This window comes from Neolamprologus brichardi, chromosome 17 (genome assembly GCF_056152115.1).
Source record: "Neolamprologus brichardi isolate AB-2024 chromosome 17, ASM5615211v1, whole genome shotgun sequence".
Taxonomy (NCBI): Eukaryota; Metazoa; Chordata; class Actinopteri; order Cichliformes; family Cichlidae; genus Neolamprologus; species Neolamprologus brichardi.
In genome coordinates this window covers 3,044,247-3,065,970 of record NC_142120.1, presented here as the reverse complement: position 1 = coordinate 3,065,970, position 21,724 = coordinate 3,044,247, and the positions used below count along the sequence as shown (strand labels likewise).

At 38.2% G+C, this 21,724-nt stretch overlaps 2 protein-coding genes across 2 annotated transcripts; both read right to left on the bottom strand.

Moving 5' to 3' along the window:
* Window positions 1-14,457: 14,457 nt before the first annotated feature.
* Window positions 14,458-15,807, bottom strand: LOC148097847 (C-C motif chemokine 20-like). The gene is made up of 4 exons (XM_087830629.1): window positions 15,630-15,807; window positions 15,161-15,272; window positions 14,866-14,965; window positions 14,458-14,782 (listed from the first exon to the last, which is right to left on the bottom strand). The coding sequence occupies exons 1-3, from the start codon at window positions 15,730-15,732 to the stop codon at window positions 14,866-14,868; spliced, it is 315 nt and encodes a 104-aa protein (XP_087686755.1). The 5' UTR covers window positions 15,733-15,807; the 3' UTR covers window positions 14,458-14,782.
* A 1,835-nt stretch (window positions 15,808-17,642) lies between these two features.
* On the bottom strand, window positions 17,643-21,040 carry LOC102795959 (macrophage mannose receptor 1-like). Its single transcript, XM_087830536.1, has 4 exons — window positions 21,007-21,040; window positions 19,789-20,175; window positions 18,207-18,557; window positions 17,643-17,986 (listed from the first exon to the last, which is right to left on the bottom strand). Exons 1-4 carry the CDS (start codon window positions 21,038-21,040, stop codon window positions 17,643-17,645), a joined length of 1,116 nt encoding a protein of 371 aa, XP_087686662.1.
* Between the last annotated feature and the right edge of the window lie 684 nt (window positions 21,041-21,724).

The following is a 21,724-nucleotide window of genomic DNA, read 5'->3' as shown; positions in this document are numbered from 1 at the left end:
TGGCCCGTAGCAATGGGCCAGATATCCCATACTCCCGGAGCACCCCCATAGCACACCATTGTTTTTCTTGTGACATTACCAATAAGTTTGATGTGTCACATGGCTCTCTTCCTATTGGAAAAACAAAAGTTGTATCCAAGATGGCCGACTTCTAAATGGCCACCATGGTCACCACCCATCTTGAGGAGTTTGCCCCCTCACATATACTAATGTGCCACAAACAGGACTTTAATATCACCAACCATTCCCATTTTATTACGGTGTATCCATATAAATGGCCCACCCTGTAGATTTGTGTTATTAAGCACATGTACAGTAGTGTGATATGAGAGAGCCCAGATCAGATATACATTATTATTGTTGTTATTATGTGCAGTGTTATTAGTTGTTGCCGTTACTACTTTTTAAAGGTACAGATAAAGGAGCTTCAAAAGCTAAGATGTCAGTTAATTTGACACATTTTGCTGCATTTCTTTCTTTCTCCGTCTTAGCTTTTCAGCTTCACCTTTTCTCCACTTTCCAAAAGGTTTATTCTGTTCATCTGGATGTAGCGTTTTTAGTGAGAGAAACATTTCTACACTCATCCAAGTGACTTCTTCAGTCTCAGCTGACTGCAGGTTTTAAACCTTAAACCCTTAGAACTTACTTAGAACTTTTATTGTCATTGTACAGTTGCTTGCACAATGAAAGTAGGTAGCAAGACCACAAAGATGTGAGATTAAAGAAAACAATATACTAGAAAAGAAGAAGAAAACCTAAATAATGTGTACACTATATGTTCACTACATAAACAGTACATTTGCAGAATGACTAAAAACAAGCCCACTGAATGAACAATGGGCTGGGAGATCAGTTCCTTGATTATTAATATGCAAACTGTGATCACCATTCATGTGCTCATTGACTATCATGGTCATGAGTCCCATTCTCAGAGAGTTGAGAAATGGCTGCAATCACAGCATTGTAAGATGGTGACAGATGCACCCTTAGGCCCCCTCCTCGATTCAGAGATGGTCTTTCCCTTTTCACGTAAATGGCCTCCTTGACTCCGCGCTCAAACCAGCGTTCCTCCCTGTCCAGGATGTGTACATCCTCATCATTGAAAGAGTGTCCATTGGCCTGTAGGTGTAAATAGACTGCAGAGTACTGGCCTGACGAAGTGGCTATTCTATGCTGTGCCATCCGCTTTACCATTGGTTGTTTGGTTTCCCCGATGTATAAATCCTGGCAATCCTCCTGACATTTAACAGCCATTCCCCAACTCTCTTTGAATGGTACTCCTGGCCATTGATCAATGGTCTTCGATCAATGGGCTTTGATCAGTGGTGATGAACAGAGTCAACCTTTTGGGATTTACTTACCTGGATGATTGAGCATGCATCAAGAAACCTTTCTCCCCTTCTTACACATTGAACTCTGTTCTACAAGGTGTGTAGGAGAAAGTAGGGGGAAACTCAGTTGCATGAAGGAAGTTGGATAGCACAATAAAGAACACTGAAACAATGCTACACATGCCATAGATTCTCTAACAGTTCACAATCCACCAGATATACGTTTAATCTGAGATAAGGAAAAAAAGATCTAAGACAAATGACACACAGCTAAAACCAAAAAGGTGAAATATAGAGTTACTTAAAAATATTTAACATATCAATACTTTTTTGTTGTGCTTGCTTAACAAAGAAAAAGCTGACACCAGAAAAATATTTTTTAAAATAAGCTTCTGTGGTGACTAAGCTATTTTCAAAATGGAGCCACAAACAGACATTCTACACATTTGATAATTAATTTTATTGATCTATTTCTTCATGAAATAATAATACATACAATAAAACACAGGACTGAAAGTTTCTCTACCCAAGCTGGTAAAATTAGTTAACTCAGTGAAAGCATTCTCCTGTCCACTTGACATTTTACATGCATAATTATTCAAAAATGTCTTCCAGTCTATTTGTCTTTGCGTGCTCTCAATAATCAACACTTCACTGGTGTCTAGTAAAGTCCCTGCCTATTCTAAAAATTCTGCCTCCCCCCCCCTTAAAAAAAAACAAAAAAAACAAGTTAGACCCTTCTCTTATTAGCAGTTACAGACCAATTTCAAAATTACCGTTAATCGCTAGGAATTTAGAAAAGGTTGCGGCTAAGCAGCTTTTCAGGTTTTTAATCAGGAAACCAGCATGAAGGAAGTAAGACAGCGCAATGAGGAAGACTGAAACAATGCTACACATGCCATAGATTCTCCAACAGTTCACAATCCACCAGATATACGTTTAATCTGAGATAAGGAAAAAACGACAAACGACAAACAGCTAAAAGTAGACAAACGGCCAACAAGGGGAAATATGAAGTCACTTAAAAATATTTAACATGTCTATAGCTTTTTGTTGTAACTTGCTTAACAATGAAAAATCTGACACCAGGAAAAGATTTAAAAAATAAGCTTCTGTGGTGACTATTTTCAAACTGGAGTCACAAACAGACTTTCTACACATTTGATAATTAATTTTATTGATTATTTCTTTGTTAAATAACTATACAATAACACAGGACTGACAGTCTTATCAGTCAGTTACTGGGATTTAAATATAAGAAAAAATGTATATTAAATTATTCCTATTGCCAAGTAGCACAATGAAATAGGACAAAACATCCACACCAGTGTCCAACCAGCAGTTAGTAACCCAAGGTGGAAGTTTTCCAAACATGACTGCCAGGTGGTCTGTGAAGCTGAGACTCTTCAAGAACATATTCTCCACACTTTACCGTTCTAATTTACTGTCATACATAAAAGCGTCAACACCTTTTAAAAACATTTTGTTAGTTTTGCTAAACAGCACTCTGGGTGATAGTTCGCATTTACATAACTCAAACTGGTTATCGTCATTTATGCTTCAAAATCCATAAGATGTTTTTTGGTGTTTTCCCTAATAAAAGTTACATCCCCTGAATCATAGTTGTTATTCACCTCTGGCTCTCTTCTACATTGTGTCTTTATCCTGTCTTCCTTCTCTCACACCAACCAATCACAGCAGATGGCCCCGCCCCTCCCTGAGCCTGGTTCTGCAGGAGGTTTGCCAATTATCTATGAAGCCCACATCGTTTCTGGGACACCACTCAGACAGCCAGCAATGGTTCTGTTGGAGGTTTCTTCCTGTTAAAAGGGAGTTTTTCCTTCCCACTGTCGCCAAAGTGGTTGCTCATTGTTGGGTTTTTCTCTGTATCTATGAAGCGCCCTGAGGCGACTTTTGTTGTGATTTGGTGCTATATAAATAAAATTGAATTGAATTGAATTGAATAGAAGCTCATGGCTCTCCAACGGGAGATTGAGAGACCATTGACGGACATTTAGATCGACTGTAAAATTGACATGCAGTTGTTCGCACTAAAGGAAACCACCATCATTTCATGCAGCTACCATATCAGCGCCAGCTGTGGTCTCAAGGCTGGAGCTGGACAACAAAATTTCTCCCTGATAACAGACTGTGTTTAGACTGTTCCTTCCCATCCTACGCACCCTCATCCTGGATTCCAAACGCCTTCGAACGCTTATCTCCAAGACCGAGGTCAGACGGTGGGTCTGGGCCCAGCGCTGGATTAATAGCTGCAGGGCAGGATGGCTGTGTCTACATCGGCTCACCCCCTTACCCACCCCAGTTGCTTGTCATGTGGTTTATGGTGTTGTGATGTGGAGATGTATGTGCTCTCTGTGCAGAGGAGTTGTTTTTGTTTTCTGTTCTCGTGCTGACCTGCCACCAGGAGGCCAGAATGAGTAGAGGTCTCGTTTTTTCCCCTCCTCCACTTGCCCATTGTATTGTACATTTCATTGTTTTTCCAGGTGTAAACTTTGCATGTGACAAATAAAAGGCTCGATCGATTGATGTCACTTAAAAAAGTTTCTTTTTCACCATTCAAGCTCCCCCCTGCTTTTCAGGTTTTCAATCGGGAAAACAGCATGAAGGAAGTAAGACAAGGAAATAAGGAACACTGACAAAATATACACATGCCAAAGATTCTCTAACACTTCATAATCCATGAGATATACCTTTGGACTGAGATAAGGAAGGACAGATCTAAGACAAGGGACGCACGGCTAAAAGCAGGCAAACTGCCAACAACGTAAAATATATAAAGTTACTTAAAAATATTTAACATACCAACAGTATTTTGTTGTGCTTGCTTAACAAGGAAACAGCTGACACCAGGAAATGATTTTCATTTCCTGGTTGATTTAAAAAACTTCTAACCAGATTCTTACTCTCGATGGCATTACCTTGGCCTCCAGTAACACTGTGAGGAACCTTGGAGTCATTTTTGACCAGGATATGTCCTTCAACGCACATATTAAACAAATATGTAAGACTGCGTTCTTCCATTTGTGCAACATCTCTAAAATTAGAAATATCCTGTCTCAGTGTGACGCTAAAAGACGAGTTCATGCATTTATTACTTCCAGGCTGGACGACTGTAATTCATTATTATCAGGATGTCCAAAAAACTCACTGAAAAGCCTTCAGTTAATCCAAAATGCTGCAGCAAGAGTCCTGACAGGGACTAGAAAGAGAGAGCATATTTCTCCTGTTTTGGCTTCCTGTTAAATCCAGAATTCAAAATCCTGCTCCTCACATACAAGGTCTTAAATAATCAGGCCCCATCTTATCTTAATGACCTTGTAGTACCATATCACCCTATTAGAGCACTTCGCTCCCGCTCTGCAGGCCTACTTGTTGTTCCTAGAGTATTTAAAGGTAGAATGGGAGGCAGAGCCTTCAGTTTTCAGGCCCCTCTTCTGTGGAACCAGCTTCCAGTTTGGATTCAGGAGACAGACACTATCTCTACTTTCAAGATTAGGCTTCAAACTTTCCTTTTTGCTAAAGCATATAGTTAGGGCTGGACCAGGTGACCCTGAATCCTCCCTTAGTTATGCTGCAATAGACGTAGGCTGCCGGGGGATTCCCATGATGCATTGAGTTTTTCCTTTCCAGTCACCTTTCTCACTCACTATGTGTTAACAGACCTCTCTGTATTGAATCATATCTGTTATTAGGTTTCCCCAACCAATTAATATTAGTCTCTCTTTTACAGCATTTCTTTATCCTGTCCTCTAGTGATGTGTCGGTCGCAAACGAAACGGCTCTTAGAGCCAACTCTTTGACGTGAACGACGCGAGCCGTGGGTTTTTTCTTTTTGTTTTTCTCTCTCTCTCTCTCTCGCACTTTTTCCCGCTTCACTCCGCACGCGAGCCTTGTGCTTTGCGCTGGGAAGAGAGGGGAGGGGCGGTAGTTACACTCACAGTAGCACAGGAACAGAGCGGGAGGGAGAGAGAGAGAAAGAGAGCCAGGGACAACAACGTCACATTAGAAAGGTATAGTAATCATCCACAACTATTTTCAGTTGCAGATGATAAAGGATTCAGAAAGTTTATTCATGCAGGTCCATATGACAGAGAATATGCATCTTATTTTTGTTTTCATATATTAATTTATATTTAATTGTGTTGTGGTTTGCAGTGTTTTGTGTTGTTTAGCTTTAAATTTGTTTAAAAGGAAAAAGCTGAAAATTTAAATAGTTAAAAGTTGAAATGTAAATAGTTTTTGTATTATATGATTTATTTTTTACATTTTATGTGGAGTGAATAAATAAAAGTATATTTACGGTGGCCCCTAGAGACAAAGCACGTACAAACTCCAAAACGCGCCCAAAAAAGCACAGAAGTGCTCCAGGATGCTAGGGCGCAGTGTTGAGCTTTTGTTACCAAGTGGCTACACAAGCCAGGAAGTACCAACGACCGGATTTGGTGTGTGGTAATAACAGGTAAATGAACTTTTTTTTAAATTATTTGAATATATATATGAGTGCTTGTGTATAAATATACAAACAATACACACATGCTTTCAATTGTGTAATTTAAGTGATCTAGGTAGCTCTGTTTTGGAAGTTCAGTTAACGCTAGAAATGTGTTTTGGAGTTTGTACGTGCTTTGTCTTTAGGGGCCACCGTATATATTTATATATAAACATATATACATAAAACCACGTTTTTTTTTATCAGTAATTCCTTTTGTGCATATTTTTATATTGTTGTTAATAATAAAATAATTAAAGCAACCTGAAGAGCTGGTTGGGAGCCAAAAGAGCCGGCTCTCTAAAGACCCAGAAATCCCATCACTACCGTCTTCCTTCTCTCACCCCAACCGGTCGCAGCAGATGGCCCCGCCCCTCCCTGAGTCTGGTTCTGCTGGAGGTTTCTTCCTGTTAAAAGGGAGTTTTTCCTTCATACTATCACCATAGTGCTTGCTCATAGGGGGTCATATGATTGTTGGGTTTTTCTCTGTATCTATTATTGTACGATCTACTGTACAATATAAAGCGCCTTGAGGCGACTATTGTTGTGATTTGGCGCTATATGAATAAAATTGAATTGAATTGAATTTCTTCGTAAAATAACTATACAAAAACACAGGACTGACAGTCTTTTCAGTCAGTTACTGGAATTTAAATATAAGAAAAAATATATATTAAATTATTCTTTAAAAGCTGCAAATACAAAATAATTCATCCTGTTGTTTAACCGAGGATTTTAGAAAAGGTTGCGGCTAAGCAGCTTTTCAGGTTTTTAATCAGGAAACCAGCATGAAGGAAGTAAGACAGCGCAATGAGGAAGACGGAAACAATGCTACATGTGCCACAGATTCTCCAACAGTTCACAATCCACCAGATATACGTTTAATCTGAGATAAGGAAAAAACGACAAACGACACACAGCTAAAAGCAGACAAACGGCCAACAAGGGGAAATATGAAGTCACTTAAAAATATTTAACATATCTATAGCTTTTTGTTGTAACTTGCTTAACAATGAAAAATCTGACACCAGGAAAAGGCTTAAAAAATAAGCTTCTGTGGTGACTATTTTCAAACTGGAGTCACAAACAGACTTTCTACACATTTGATAATTAATTTTATTGATTATTTCTTTGTAAAATAACTATATAAAAACACAGGACTGACAGTCTTTTCAGTCAGTTACTGGGATTTAAATATAAGAAAAAATATATATTAAATTATTCCTTAAAAGCTGCAAATACAAAATCATTCATCCTGTTGTTTAACTGCACTGCTCATTAAAACCCAACATGCAGATTTGTTGGAGGTGTTTTCTGTCCATGTGGTCTTCAAACATCATCACCAAGTCATCTAGACAAATATAAAATAGTTACGGCTTTAATTAAATGACCCACATTTATTGTCTCAACTGTAGAAAACTATCACACACTGCCTCCCTGTGGTCACAATTCGAAACTACATGACAAACTGGCTTAATGAAATTAATGTTATTTTAACTGGATTTGAAGAAAACAGCTGCCTCCTCTTATGAGGTATATGTTCATTACCATCCTCTTTACCTTTTACCTCTTTGTGTTCCTCCTGTAGCCTTCTTTGTGAGGGCTGCCATCAAGGGCGTAGATTTGGTTTTGGCATTGGTGGGGACGGATGATTCAACCACCGAACCCTGCCCTGTTTCTTATTTTCCCTTTTTGTCTTTGCTTCTTGATAAAAAAAGGAGAAATATACTTGCCTACATATGTTATTCTACGTGCTTTTAAACCATTTAAAATTACAATTCATAGTTTTATATGTGAATTATATAATGTTAAGTTACTATTAAACAAATGACTGACTAAGTATTTTAGGCTTTAGTTTACTTCAATCACAATCCATATAAATCAGGTATCATACAAAAATAAAAATAGCTTCAAATACAGTCATGACAATAAAAGAATATGACTTTAAGGACTTAACAACATTACACATTAGCACTAAGGGAACACTGAATGACCTGGTGGTTTTTGTCCATAAAACTACTCATCTAAGATGACCACAAAGTAAAAGATCTCTCAGCAACATTATGCAACATTTTAGGCACTATTGCCCCGATCAAGTCAGTGAGCTGGGATGTTTTACTCTAAACATGAACTGTTACAGCAACAGACATGGACTACATGTCCCACACAACAACTCAATGTGCACTATGTGAAGCAGCCAAACACATGCCTTCTCCTATCGTTAACTGAGATAAACTGCTGACATATTTGTTTTACATCTATACTGTCCAGTCTCTCCTGGTGGACATGGCAACACGTTATTCATGGTTACATACAATTTTAGACTGATGTGGGCCAAAGCCTAAAACGATGTGCCGGGAGTTTGCTGTTCTCCCCGGTTCAGATATTTGAAGTTTGCACAGCTACATTCTCGCCTGAAATTTTTTTTAAAAGTTTATTTTGCAACCCAGAAAGAGTAATAAGAGGGGCACTGAAATTCAGGATTGTCCGAGAAAAAACGGGAGGGTTGGCATGTATGTCCTAGCATAGCCTGTAACGTTATTATGATGGACAGATTTTATGAGTGAACTTGAGTTTAAGTGACTTACAGGTTTCTTTGAAAAATACTTTCTTATATCCAGGTTCTTCCTCTTTGCTGCCATCCTCCTCTCCTCCTCGCAGCGCAGGTTTGCCGCTGCTAAAACTAAACAGAGCTTCCTGAAAGGCTCAGCCAATCACATTGGCTATATTTGTCACATGATATAGGACTCCAGTAGAGAACGTAATTTAACTCTTTCTGCACCGCTGGGTGAACGAGACGCTGACAGATCTTTTTTTTTTTTTTACTTGAAGAGATCAAATTATTGGTGGGGACCATAGCTGGACTGGCCATCGGGCATACCGGGCATTTGCCCGGTGGGCCGCTGGCGATTTTTTGTTTTTATGGGCCGATCGATTTTTTTTTTTTTTTTTGGAAGGGTATAAATAATGAAAGGTTTTGGATTGGCCAATTGGTCATGATCAACTCTGGGCTGAACCAATTACAGCCGAGGCTAAACCTTGTTTAGCAATCTTATAGGCCATCCATCGGCTCTTTGTTACTTCGGAAACATGGCTTAAACAATTTCCACAACGTAATCCGATAACAACCGATCTCTTTACCCGTCGGCTTCCCGTGGCTGTCATGCAACAGGTGTTGTGCCAAAAAGTGATTGCCTGCCAAAAAGTGATTTCCAATGTTTGCGTGTATTTTTTATGTGTAATATCTTTACGTATGTTGGTAAATAGACTTCGGTGAACAGCGTTTACAAAGGGGCTATATATGGAATTAAAAAATTATTTGTTTTTTCAAGTATCTTTACAACTCTGTGTTATTGTACTTACATTATAACCAATCCGGTCCTTTATCCCCACTTTAAATATTTTTACAGAACTATTGTAATATTTGAGCCATTTCTGCTGTCCAATACTTCTTACAAAATACATTTTTAATGTTAATGAGATTTTTTTTAACGGCATAAATAAAGGTTATATAAAAGTCACTGCCAAAGACTGATTGCGGCTTCTACCGTGTTACACTAATGTTGTTTGTAGCTCAATATGACTTTATGTCATCCATGAGGGATGCATTTAACATATGTTTCACATATTATAGCCCAACAAGTTACTTATAGCAATTTAAATACGAGCAATCAGTTTTTGGCAAATACCGGAAATCAGTTTTTGGCAGACAATCACTTTTTGGCACAACACCGGCTATTGCAGTTAATAATACAACAGTTTCTTGCCATTTTTTGTGTTTCTTTTTATCGCTGTGTAACTGAGTTCAATTGAAAGCCTGCATGCGCTAGTACCGCTTGCCACAAGTTCCCAGAATCCTTTGCGGTTTTACCCCTGAATGACGTCACATTTTTGGTGGGCCGGTCTCTAGTCAAAATGCCCGGGCCGATTTTTTGTCCCAGTCCAACCCTGGTGGGGACTGTCACTACCCGATCCGTACCGGAAACCCGATCGGTACCCCGCATGCGCAAATCTTACGTCACTTCCTCTCTTTGCCAACATTGCGACAGTCAATATATTTGAATGATACGGTTAGCGCCCAGTTAGCTCCTAGCATTTCTCAACAGCTCTGTCTCCTTTTCGACTGCCCGGGACATTTAAACAATGGATAATCCGTATACAAACAAATTCATGCTTTTCTCCTCAACAGAGAGCCTTCCCCGATTGAACAACAGCGCCGTAAAATAAGACGAATGGCGCCTAATGACAGACTTAATAATATTGATTTAGCAATGTGTCACGTGAAGATTCATCAGCCAGATTAAGTGTTTACTGACAATTGACAGTGATAGCGGACATCATCATCACTATTCCAGTCAATCCTCTCCTCACAGACAAGCATAAACACACTCGACTATCACTAAATCAAATTTAACACACGTTTGTAATGACGCCAATTCATTTTACAATGGGGTTCATTCGCTCGGTCAGCAGGTGGCAGTATCCTCGTACACTGGGGAGTACACTGCCATTAAACGAACAGAAGAAGAAGAAAACATCTGCAGATGCGCGGTACGGATCGGGTAGACCCGATTTGTACGGTCCGACTTTGCACATGCGCAGTAAGGATCGGGGAGTCCCGATCCGTAACTGTCTTTTTATTTTTCGTTTTTGTCTACATTGTACTGAAATGCTTCATTATTGCAAACATTTTAAGATATACTTATTATTCTTAACATCTTAACCGATACTCTGACCCATAACTATCGTAAAACGCTATGACCGGAAGTAGACACCTTTCGCGCATGCGGGGTACCGATCGGGTTTCCGGTACGGATCGGGTAGCGACAGGGACTATAGGGCTTTGGAGTTGACGTCACGCCGCAATGCATTATGGGAGCGCAGCGCCATTTTCGGGGTCTACGAATTAAAACAAACACACTGTTGGAACGACGACTACAAGAAAGATGCTTAAAAGCAGCTCAAAAGAGAATGGACTGTATAGAGACCGATTGCGTCCAGAGGCGAAGCGGCGGTACTTGCAGAAAATAGCGTGCATTGGAAATGTGGACCCGTATGAAATACGGCCGTGGAGTAGAAACCCTGAAGACCAACCGCTATTGACGTAGCCTGACATATTTTCGTACCTTGTCTGTGGAGTCAGCGCGTACAAGTCGTCATTCAAACAAAGGTAAGTCAGCTCGAGTACTGCGTGTGAAATGCGTTTGATTTCCCTGCAAACATTCAGATTAGTGCAGCATAAATTCATTCATGAGGGGAAACTACAGTGAGAACATGTGGAGGCTGTTAGAGGGATAACATAGTGAGTTCAGTGCACTGATGTGACATTGTCATGAAGGATTTAGTTATTCTTTATGGTTAAAGAAATTGCACTAATTTATTCATATTTATTATAAATAATTCTAATTATACATCTTGCTTCCATATTTGTATCTTGTGTCACTAAAAATACATTTTATTTTAGTTTTATACATTGATTAATGACCTGCAGAATCTCCTTATCATATTAAGTGACTCATAATTGTCACTTTATGCTTTCTCCATCTCTAAAGTGATGACATCCTTGCATTACATACTTTAGGTTCATTTTCTGCAGGCAGGTTTCTGACAGAGAACAGGCAGATTAACACTATAACATGCAGCGTTCTATAGATGGACACATAAAGAAATGAAAAATTACATGTATGTGCTAACTTTCTAAACACTTTGTTACATTTATGATAAAGTAGATTAAACACATTTATGTCGGCCTTGGCTCATAGTTCTTGTCTTTAAATGAACTTTGTGTGTTTCAGGTCCTGTACTCTCAAAGACTGAATGAACGAGCATTACAGCCATGGGTCACTGTGAGCATCACAGGGAAGGTTGAAGCCGCCCACTGCACCTGTAAGGCCGGAGTCGCGGAGACCTGCACCCACGTCACTGCTCTTCTGTTTAATGTAGAAGCAACAGTGTTGATCTGTGGCACAGGACTGTTACAGATGAACCTGCATACTGGGTTTTGCTGGGTAATGTGACCAAGATACAGCCAGAGGTTGGCCATAAGATAGACTTCTCCTCTTCAGCTGCCCAAAAAAAGGCTCTTGATCAAAACATAAACAGACCATCCGTAGTGACAGGTAAAAGGAGCCGTCCTCAAAAAAGAAAAATCCCACCTGCTACTGTGGAGGAGTTGTCACTGCTGGAGGATACTTGGATACTTTGCTGGAGCACAGTAAAGCTGTGGGTTGTGGGAATGACCCATAATGTTTTATCTAGGGGTCTAGATTTATGCCTGTAGTGCACTGCCATGTAAATAATTTGCATTTACTGAATATGTACTCACTGAGTACCACTGTTCAAAAATTGAATAAAGAAACAAACTAATTTCTGCCTCTTTTTTTATTATTATGAAAACCACTTTATAGAACATCACATCCGTTACAATGTAGAATCCAGTCATTTATAGTTTACAAATGACAAAATGTTTACATAAAATCATGACAGTGTTTACATGATATCAACCACTACTAACATTACTTTATTTACTGTATCTTTTGAAAAAATACAGCAATTTTAACAGCACAATACTTAAGAATATTTAACAGGAGCAGGTTTCATATTTCCCTGGTTTTATTATCACACTGTTCACCAAAACGCAGCAAACCTTCACCATCTTATCCAGAAGGGTCACCTCTTCACCCTCACATGGAAGAAGTAATCTGATTGGCATGGTGGTATGTTTGAAGCAGGTCCCTTGTGTAGCGCTGGAACCCAGTCACGATGTGTTTCATCCATTTCATAGGCTGGTTTGCTGCAATAATGCCAAATAATTAGCAAGTCTATAAATAGAAGGTGGTTCTACAAAATCACTCAGTAGGATGTTTGTTCTAATTTGCTATGAGCTCAGAGTGCATCGAAAATAAAACTAATAGGCTATAAAGAGTGATATGAACATATTTAGAACTTACCGGAATGAAACTGTCTGGAGCACCAACAGATATTTGGAGATGGAAGAGAACTGGATATCAGCTCGTCTCACAGCTGCTATCCAGGCTACACGCCTTCGTTTGCTAACATTGATACATGAGCTGCCTCGTGTTGCTTCCAGGTTGGGAAAGAATGAAAAGATAAACCATTTTCAAGCTTATTCTCTTGCCGGTCGTGCGATCGAACATTGCAGCCGACCACACAGCAAATACGAACCGTGGCTGTTGTGTGTGCCTTCGCTCCCTTTTCACTTGCGCTAGACCCCGAAAATGGCGGATCGAGCCAAAATCCTTTCCACGCCCACCCCCGTGACATCACGCTCCAAAGCCCTATTGGTGGGGACATGTCCCTTCCGTCCATGCCAAATCGACGCCCTTGCAGTTAATTATGAAAATTCACTGTATACTGGAGCCTGCATTAAATATGTGGAAGGAGCTTATGATCCTTTGTGATGAAGACCTAAAATGCTATTCTGAAATTCTAATAATATTATATTAATTAATAATATTATATTAGTTAATAATATTATATTATCTAATATTCATGTTGCAAAATGTAAGTAACAAACAATGAAACAAAAAACAAATAAACAAACAAAACTAATATCTTTAGTCTTCCGTGAGACCATAAAACAGACCATCTCAGCAACATCACCCTAAACAAATTTGCCAAAATAAGTTACAAATAAAATCCTAGTTTTTTTTTTTTTTCAAGTCTGTTGTAAAATAAAATTAACTGTCAAAAATTTGCACTGAAGACAATTTTGTTGTTGCAATAGTTTCTGGGAGTACTGGACCCCACTTTGCCTTCATTTAACCTGCCACAGATTTAGCAGGGTGCTAAAAAGCTTCCCCTGAGATTTTGGTCCATATCGACATGTCAGCATCACACAGTTACTGGAGATTTGTTGGCTTTACATCCATGATATTAATCTTCTGTTTTATAATATGCTGCAGTGTAAGTTGGTACCAAGAGGCCCAAAGTGAAGTAAATATCCACAACACCAGAGTTTTTACAGTTTGTGTTTTCAAATGACTGTTTTTAGTATTTCTTGCTGAAAAGTGTTTGGTTTAATTCGTTTAGTTTAATTTGTAAATACTTTATGTCAAAAGTCAGTTCAAATTACAATAAAAATACAGAACTTTTTGAAAGTAGTTACACTCTTGTTGGCATTAAGAGTCTCAGTAAATACATTCATCAATGCCTCATCAGACCAGCTCATAAAAGAAATTAACCAATATTACAAATACTGAAAATGGAGATATTTCTTCCATGTTTTTATTTTTTATTTTTCAGTTTTCCAAGGTCACATAATCGTTTTTAGATTTTATTTCAATTTTTAGTTAACCAAAGGGTTTTGTTTTTACATCTAGTTTTAATTTTGTATTTAGTTTTAGCTAACTTTAATAACCGTGCCCCTCAGCATTACACCCCCACCACCAGCCAGAGCTGCAGATACACGGCACGATGGATGCACATGCATGGATCCATGCTATCTGTTTTACAGTTCCATATGTGTTGTGTTTAGAGATGCTCTTCTGCATACCTTGGTTGTACAAATTTCCCTTTCAAGCACATCTCAAGGATGCTGTTGCAGTGCAGTGTTTTTAATTTCCTATCATCAAGTTGCAGTATACAAACCAAAGGTTCTGTTTGGTTTTGCTCTTTATTTGCAAAAGAAAACCACAAAGTCCAACTAGTGCCGATGCAAAAATGAGCAAATCTGTGTATATTTTTAAAAAACCTCAACTTCTCTGTTAACAGCATGTTAAGGATACATTTTTCTCACATACACACACAGTTGAATAGTATCATAGATGGTTCACATAAATTATTTTACTTATACTGGCTCTAACATTAAGTATACAACATATTTCTGTATTAGTAAACTGTGTACATGACTAAAGATGATATCCGATCTCGGACAGCTAGATAAAGATGTCCACTGTCCTCTCTTCTTCTTTTTCTCGTTCTGTAAAGAGGCGGTGTGTATTATGATTAATGTACATAGCGTCTGAGAGTGTATGACATTGGGAGAGCATGGTATCTTTTTACCTAATGCAGCATTGATGGATCCAGCCTCTTCATCTCCCTCTGGACCCAATCATCGTCTGGATTGGCACACACAGGCTTGGACTTCTTTTTCATCTGAAACCTACATATGTGAGTATCATTATTAAGTTCTAAAGCTTATTTTAGAAGTTCACACACTTCATTAAATGTCGATCATGCACTTCCTGAATTGGGTTTTTCTTTTTCCGTCAGTCTGTGCTTATTAATTATGATGGAATTTAACAGTGCAGGAAAACAAAATCAGTGAGAAGTGAAGGATCTTACACTGTATACTCACAAAACAGCTGAGATGTTGCAGACAGTGTTCGGCTCCTGCATAGTGTAACCGACGATGTTTCTCTTCTTTTTTATGTCGTTAACATAGCCGAGGCAGCACTTGCCATACGAGCCTGGAGAGAAAGTTAGAGAGTAGCGGAGAAATAAACCACCGCGTTTGGAAATGTTGTGGACGTCTGCCAGTCAGTGCTGTCCAGTATTATTCCCACATCCCCTCACTAAAAAAACGACAGGTTTTCAGGAACAAAGACAAAGGAATGAGGCTTCAGGAACTGTGGTTAACCCAAGATGTGGCATAAAAAAAAAAAACACCGGGTCCACCAAAAGATGGGTGCATATTTTTAGTCAGATTTTTAGAAGATACTGTGAAGAGCTGCATGGTTACATTTCTGTGAATTCTGTTAAAAATAGATATTTAAGTGGAAATGTCACAGTGGAGTTCTGCATCCAGCCCATTCTGTTTGACTTACCTTGTGCCAGACTCAGGTACGTGCAGATGAAGAGAAGAATGAAAACAAAAGCATGAAACTTCATCGCTGCTGCTGCTGCTGTTGTTCTTGTTGTTTTGCTCATTGCACAGAAACACTAAGAGATTAAATAAAAGAGCAAAGTCAAACAGAAAGGTGGAGGCAGAATAAATCACACCCACTGCTTTGCAGATGTTGGGCAAATATACAGTTTTTTCCAAAGCTCCCTCTGTGCTCTTTCATAAGAGCACAGAGGGAGGCATTTGTTCTCATTTCTTTAGTTCAATCTAAAAAACATCCCAAAGGTGCCCTCAACAACTTTGATGCAAGCTACAACAACTACAGCAGATACAAAGTAACAAGGTTACATCATTAAGAAATCAGAGGAAACATCCGTCAATGGTTTGGCACAGGAACCAGGATGTGTATATTAATGATACCAATACAGTGATACTTTGTTTCCATCCGCTGAGTTCAGTATGTAGCCCACTATCTTGTGCTAAATAAATTATTTTATGGGAAATCAAAAAATATGCTAAATATTGTACCATACTAAATGAAAAATGATCACCTGTGAATAAAAATATAAACAAAATGTATCATTTGTGTTGACTATCATGACAACATGCTGGTTTAAAGCTTATAAAAATCCCACCAACTCTTTTTGCCTCAGCTGCTGCGTTTCCATTTTTATTTGTAAATCTTTCAATACATCACTGCATCCATTTTCCATTTTACAAGCAGAATGTAAAGAAATGAGGGCGGTTCAACACTGTCGCACAGACCATGTGGGACATGTGAACAGGTTTAATTGCTGTGAAATTGTTGGCTCATGTGAACCATCTAGTGTTCTTTACTTTAAAAAAATCCTGAACAATACACATTTTTTCCACTGACACTAATAATAAAAATATTTAATGTTTAATATTTTTGTTTCAAATTTCATTATCAGTTATACCAGTGTTCCCAGTTCACAGGAAAATCTGACAACATTGTTAAACAGGGTCAGAAAAATAAAAATAAACATTTTACTTAAGTCCTTAAATTTAAATAATTATATAAACATTGTATTTGGGGGGTTGAGACAGTTATTTACATATTAGTTATTATAAGCTTATAATTGCTGTATACACTATGAAGCCATCACCTTATGTCATCTAACAGGTGAAGAGTTTTTGAGCTAGAACAGATTCTTATTTTGTAACAAATATGTGACAGAATACAAAGAAATAAACTTCAAAGGAAGAATAAAAACAAAGAAATGCCATTGTTGTTATATGTCGCTTGTTTCTAGCCTGGAAACAGAGAAAACGTACTTTTAACAGTATTTTTAGGTCGTGATTGTAACTCGTGTTTTTCTTTCTCCGTTGCTGCAGTCGGTCGGTCTCATTGGTCCAGTTCTCAGAGCAGACAAAGCCGGTCATTGACCCAGAGCCACAGATCAAGAGCACAGCTGCAGCACAGTCCCAGCCAGATGTGGGATGTGTTGGTGTTCTTGGCTGCCTCCTTCACCACTTCCTGCTGTTCCAGCTTTGTGATGGAGACCAGGTCAAACATGCACTCTGCATTATTTTAAGGCCTCATGCTATTATTTTTCTTTCTTTAATCAAAGGTTTTTGTTTCTCTTTGTATGTTGTTTTTTTTAATCAAAAATCGTTACTTGCTCGGGATAAGTATTACTATAAATCTTGTATCTTTGTCAGATTATGGAAAGTTTATATAAGCATACAAATGCCGTGGTATATTTTACTCTACAGTACGTATCACTTTTAAACTTATTTAGGAATAAAGCAAAAACAAACAAAGCAAAACAGCTTCTAACACATTAGCTTCGAGGACAAAATGTTGCCTTGGTCCCTGATGTATCCCACCCACTAACAGGCTCTATGATGAAGAGATAATCAGTGTAATTCACCTTACATTTTATGCCTGATCAACTTAAATGATTGTTATGTGTCATCTGTTTCTAGTATTGGCACATTTAACTCATGGCTGCTGCACTGCTTTTAAAACCAGTCACAGAGAACAGATGAAGTTAAACTTCTCTTCATCATCTTTCTTGAACCACTTATGTTCTCCTCCTGTCTCCATGGCTACAGCCAGGTTGCAGTGTCCAGTGTCTGTCTCATTGGCCCAGTTCTGATAGCAGGCAAGCTGGTCATCAACCCAGAACCACAGATCGAGAGCGCAGCTGTAGCGCAGTCCCAGCCAGACATACGGAGTGGTGGCGTTCTCGGCTTTCTCCTTCACCAATTCTTGCTGTTCACTGCTTGTGATGGAGACCAGGTTATCATGGTGCTTTCTGCAGTAAATTAAGGCGTCGTCCCAATTTTTGCTTTCATTAATCAGGATCCATTTTTCTGTCATGAAAGAACACATGATGTTCGTTTATAAAAACAGAAGACAACTCCATAGTAGTTTGTGTTATTTAGCTTGATGATGAAACTTATACCAGCGTTCCTCGTGTGCACTTCTTTCAGTGAGAATAAGAAAGATTCGAAAAGTCATTTTAACATTTATTCCTTCGGTAAGAAAACTGACAGAAACCAGATGTAAAAGCTGAATCTTTGCAAATCTCACCATCATAGCAGAAGAAAGGTTTTGTGTTGTTACAATCATCAGCGCTCCATTTTCCTTCTTTGTTTAATGCAATCATCGCACACTTCCTGGTGCCGCTGTCAGTTTTAGACAGCTCTACAGGCAACTCATGCACACTTTCCCAGTGTCTGTAAGAATAATTACTCCCATCTGACCACCTCCAGGTGTCTCTGAACAGGCCGATCCATGACGGTGGTTTACGAGATAATTTACTGACTGCTTCCTTTAACTGTTCTGCTCCACTGGCCAGGTCTGTGTGGTGCTGTCTGCAGTAGCTCTGAGCCTCACGCCACTTTTTTTCTGTGTCAATCAAATGGAGTGATTTGTTTTGTTCTGTGGAATAAAGAGAAAAAAGTGTCACAAGAAATGCACATTTTTTGATCTGAGACAATAGTTTTTTTCATGAAAACTGGAAAATATTAACCTGGAATACTGAAAATTATGATCATTTCATTGTGCTGCATTGTAACAATTTTTAGTGTAAAAAGCTACTGTCAGTCTGTAAAATAAGATCAATAATTAGGCAAGTTTATATGTATAGCACAATTCAACAACAAGGTGATTCAAAGTGCTTTACAGATATATTAGAAACAAAAACAATGATTTAAAATTGATTAAAACAAGCAAACTAACAAACAAACAAACAAACAAACAAACCAGTATATAAAATCAAAAATCAAAACAGATAAAATCAGAACAGTAGATAAAATCAGTAGTTAAAATGTAAGTTTTGACATTTAAGCTTAAGTGCAGATTTGGTGTTTTATTCAAATGCAGCTGAGAACAGGTGAGTCTTCAACCTGGATTTATATAAACTGAGTGTTTCAGCTGATCTGAGGCTTTCTGGGAGTTTGTTCCAGATATAAGGAGCATAAAAGCTGAACGCAGCTTCTCCGTGTCTGGTTCTGACTCTGGGAACTGATAAAAGACTGGATCCAGATGACCTGAGGGATCTGGAAGGTTCATACTGGGTCAGGAGGTCACTGATGTATTTTGGTCCTAAACCATTCAGAGCTTTATAGACCAGCAATTAATGACTAGCTCAATAATTCATACTGCATGTCGAAACAACCCACTAACAAAAAATGCGACTTAAAACAAAGTCCAAAGCTGAAGTATGATTGTAAACATACTTTCATGTTTTCCTGTCTGTAACAACGTTAGGGGAATACCCACGGCTGTGACATCATGCTCAGGATGTCTTTGCTCTGTGTGGCAGAGAAACAGTTCTCCGAAGTTTTATTCTTTCCCAGTTAAATTTGCCCAATTTATTTCCTTTCCTATTCATAGTCTTTTATTTTAGGTCACGAGCAGCTGTCTAAGCATTTCACTGCATATTGTACTGTTTATGACTGTGAATGTGACAAATAAAATTTCAATTTGAATTTTATGTTATTTTGTGTAATACCATTTGGCACCACAAGATGGTGCAGTAAATCAATGAAACATACAGTCTGCTCTGCTCTAAAAAAAGCAGTGCTTCTTTTCATATTCATTAGAGGTGAATTATATTTAAATATGAACAGTTATTTAATTAATTAATAAATCATTGCTTTATTCTCACCATTATAGCAGACAAAAGCGTGATTGTTAGAACAGCCAACATCCACCAGCCCATCAGGGCTTTGAATCCGTCCACAGTTCTCAAGATGTTCAGGTCTATCATTAGGTTCCCCTACATTCCATTTCATCTCTTTATCATGGAACTCCACTCCTGGCAGAGACCAGTGCCACTTCCTGTTTTCTCTTCCTGAGATGCTGTACAGCCCAATCCAGGCGTTTGCTTGATTCTCTGTAGAATCTATGTACAGAGTCTCCCTATATGTCACGTCAGGCACTGTGGCCAGGTCTTTATATCGTTCTCTACAGTAGCTCTGAGCTTCGTCCCATGTTTTAGGCTCTTTAATAAAATAGTACTTATAGCGCTGGCATGAAAACAAGGAACACTGACCTAAAAAGAAAAAAACAAATATACACCTTAATAAATGTTACAAACGTAATGATGTCAGAGAAGTCGTTAAGAAAGTTAAATCAGGAGGGAAGACATCACATAAAGAAAACAACACATGCCTAAAACAAGTAGTTTCAATGCTTTTAGTGATTACACAGTAACAGTGCACTAATCTGAAGTGAATTATTTTGTAGTTTTTCCAGTAAAATTATCTACTTACTAGGGGTGGGGGAAAAATCGATACTTTGTAGCATGGTGATATTTTGTTTGCTAATAATGTATCGATACAGGGACAGCAAAAATCGATATTTTGTTACAAAAAAGGTTTTTGTGCTCTGACTTCAGAGCATGTTGATCCTTTTTCTGAGCAAGAATCCTGACATTCCTTCACTGTCCAAATGTGACAGTTTACTTATCTTAATTTAAGACATGTTTTATTTGAATTAAGTTTAAAACTTTTTTATTTAATGTAAAATTATATTTTGTTTTAATTTACTTTCAAATTCTTCAGTTGCTGAAGGGGCTGCATAGTTTTCATAAACTGCATAGTTCAGAATAGCTATAATTGTACCAGATGGTTGATTCAGTTAAGTTGGACTAGACTGTAATACAAACCGTTCAGTTTGTCAACAATAAAACTGAAATGAGAGAAAGACTGAGTGTGAGACTTTGATATTAGATAAAATGAATATTGATAAAGTTTACCTTTATGTACAGAATCTGAATATCGCAAAATATTTTAAAAAATTGCAATAATATCGTATCGTGAGTTAAATATTGTGATAATATTGTATCGTGGGATGTATGGTGATTCCCACCTCCACTACTTACCCATTAGAATGAGCAGAAAAGGTCTCCAGTGCATCTTTGCTCTGTTTGATAGACCCAGTATTTCAGTGTGTGGTTTTTAGAAGTGGAGAAAAGACAATTGTCAAAGTTAATATGGTTTCACTGCTTTGTCTATGAAAGCTCAATAGAAGGACGGTTAGAAATAACAAAGGAGAGAAATGTGCAGATGATAAAAATTAAACTAAACAAGGAAAATAAACAAGAAGCTGAGACTTTTTGTTTTGTTTTGCATTATGAAATTGCAATTTCACAGCTTGGAGCAGCCGTTTCAACACAAACTGTTTTACTGCAGGACTATTTTATCACTGCCTTATATTGCCATTTTTGTTTCTGTCATTATAGCCACCCCCTGTGACAGCAAACAAGAATAAAACATGGGATCTACATTTAATATGTGAATAGACATTAATATCAATCTCTAAAGAAATACATTTTAACCTCTATTCTGAGCCAATAATGTCAAATTACACTACAAAGTTTCTACTTACGTCAGGTTGTTCCTCTGTCCCTGCTTCACTCTGATCTGTTCTTATTCTGAGTCATTGAATGAAACATTCAGCTCTAACAAGAGGATTCTGTTTTATGTATTTGAACATTCAAAACAGAAGTCAGTCATTCACAATCTAATCTAGATGAAGCCATGGAAACAGGAAAGACGACAGGCCGATCTTAAATTCAAAACCGGACCAGGAAATGTGCG

Coding starts and splice junctions, on each gene's coding strand:
- LOC148097847 (XM_087830629.1), bottom strand. CDS start 15,732: ATGAGCAAAACAACAAGAACAACAGCAGCAGCAGCAGCGATGAAGTTT. Junction 15,273..15,629: donor GTACCTGAGTCTGGCACAAG/GTAAGTCAAACA, acceptor CTTTCTCTCCAG/GCTCGTATGGCAAGTGCTGC. Junction 14,966..15,160: donor TGCAACATCTCAGCTGTTTT/GTGAGTATACAG, acceptor TCACATATGTAG/GTTTCAGATGAAAAAGAAGT.
- LOC102795959 (XM_087830536.1), bottom strand. CDS start 21,040: ATGCACTGGAGACCTTTTCTGCTCATTCTAATGG. Junction 20,176..21,006: donor TTTTCTGCTCATTCTAATGG/GTAAGTAGTGGA, acceptor TTTTCTTTTTAG/GTCAGTGTTCCTTGTTTTCA. Junction 17,987..18,206: donor ACCTTTCTTCTGCTATGATG/GTGAGATTTGCA, acceptor CTTTCATGACAG/AAAAATGGATCCTGATTAAT.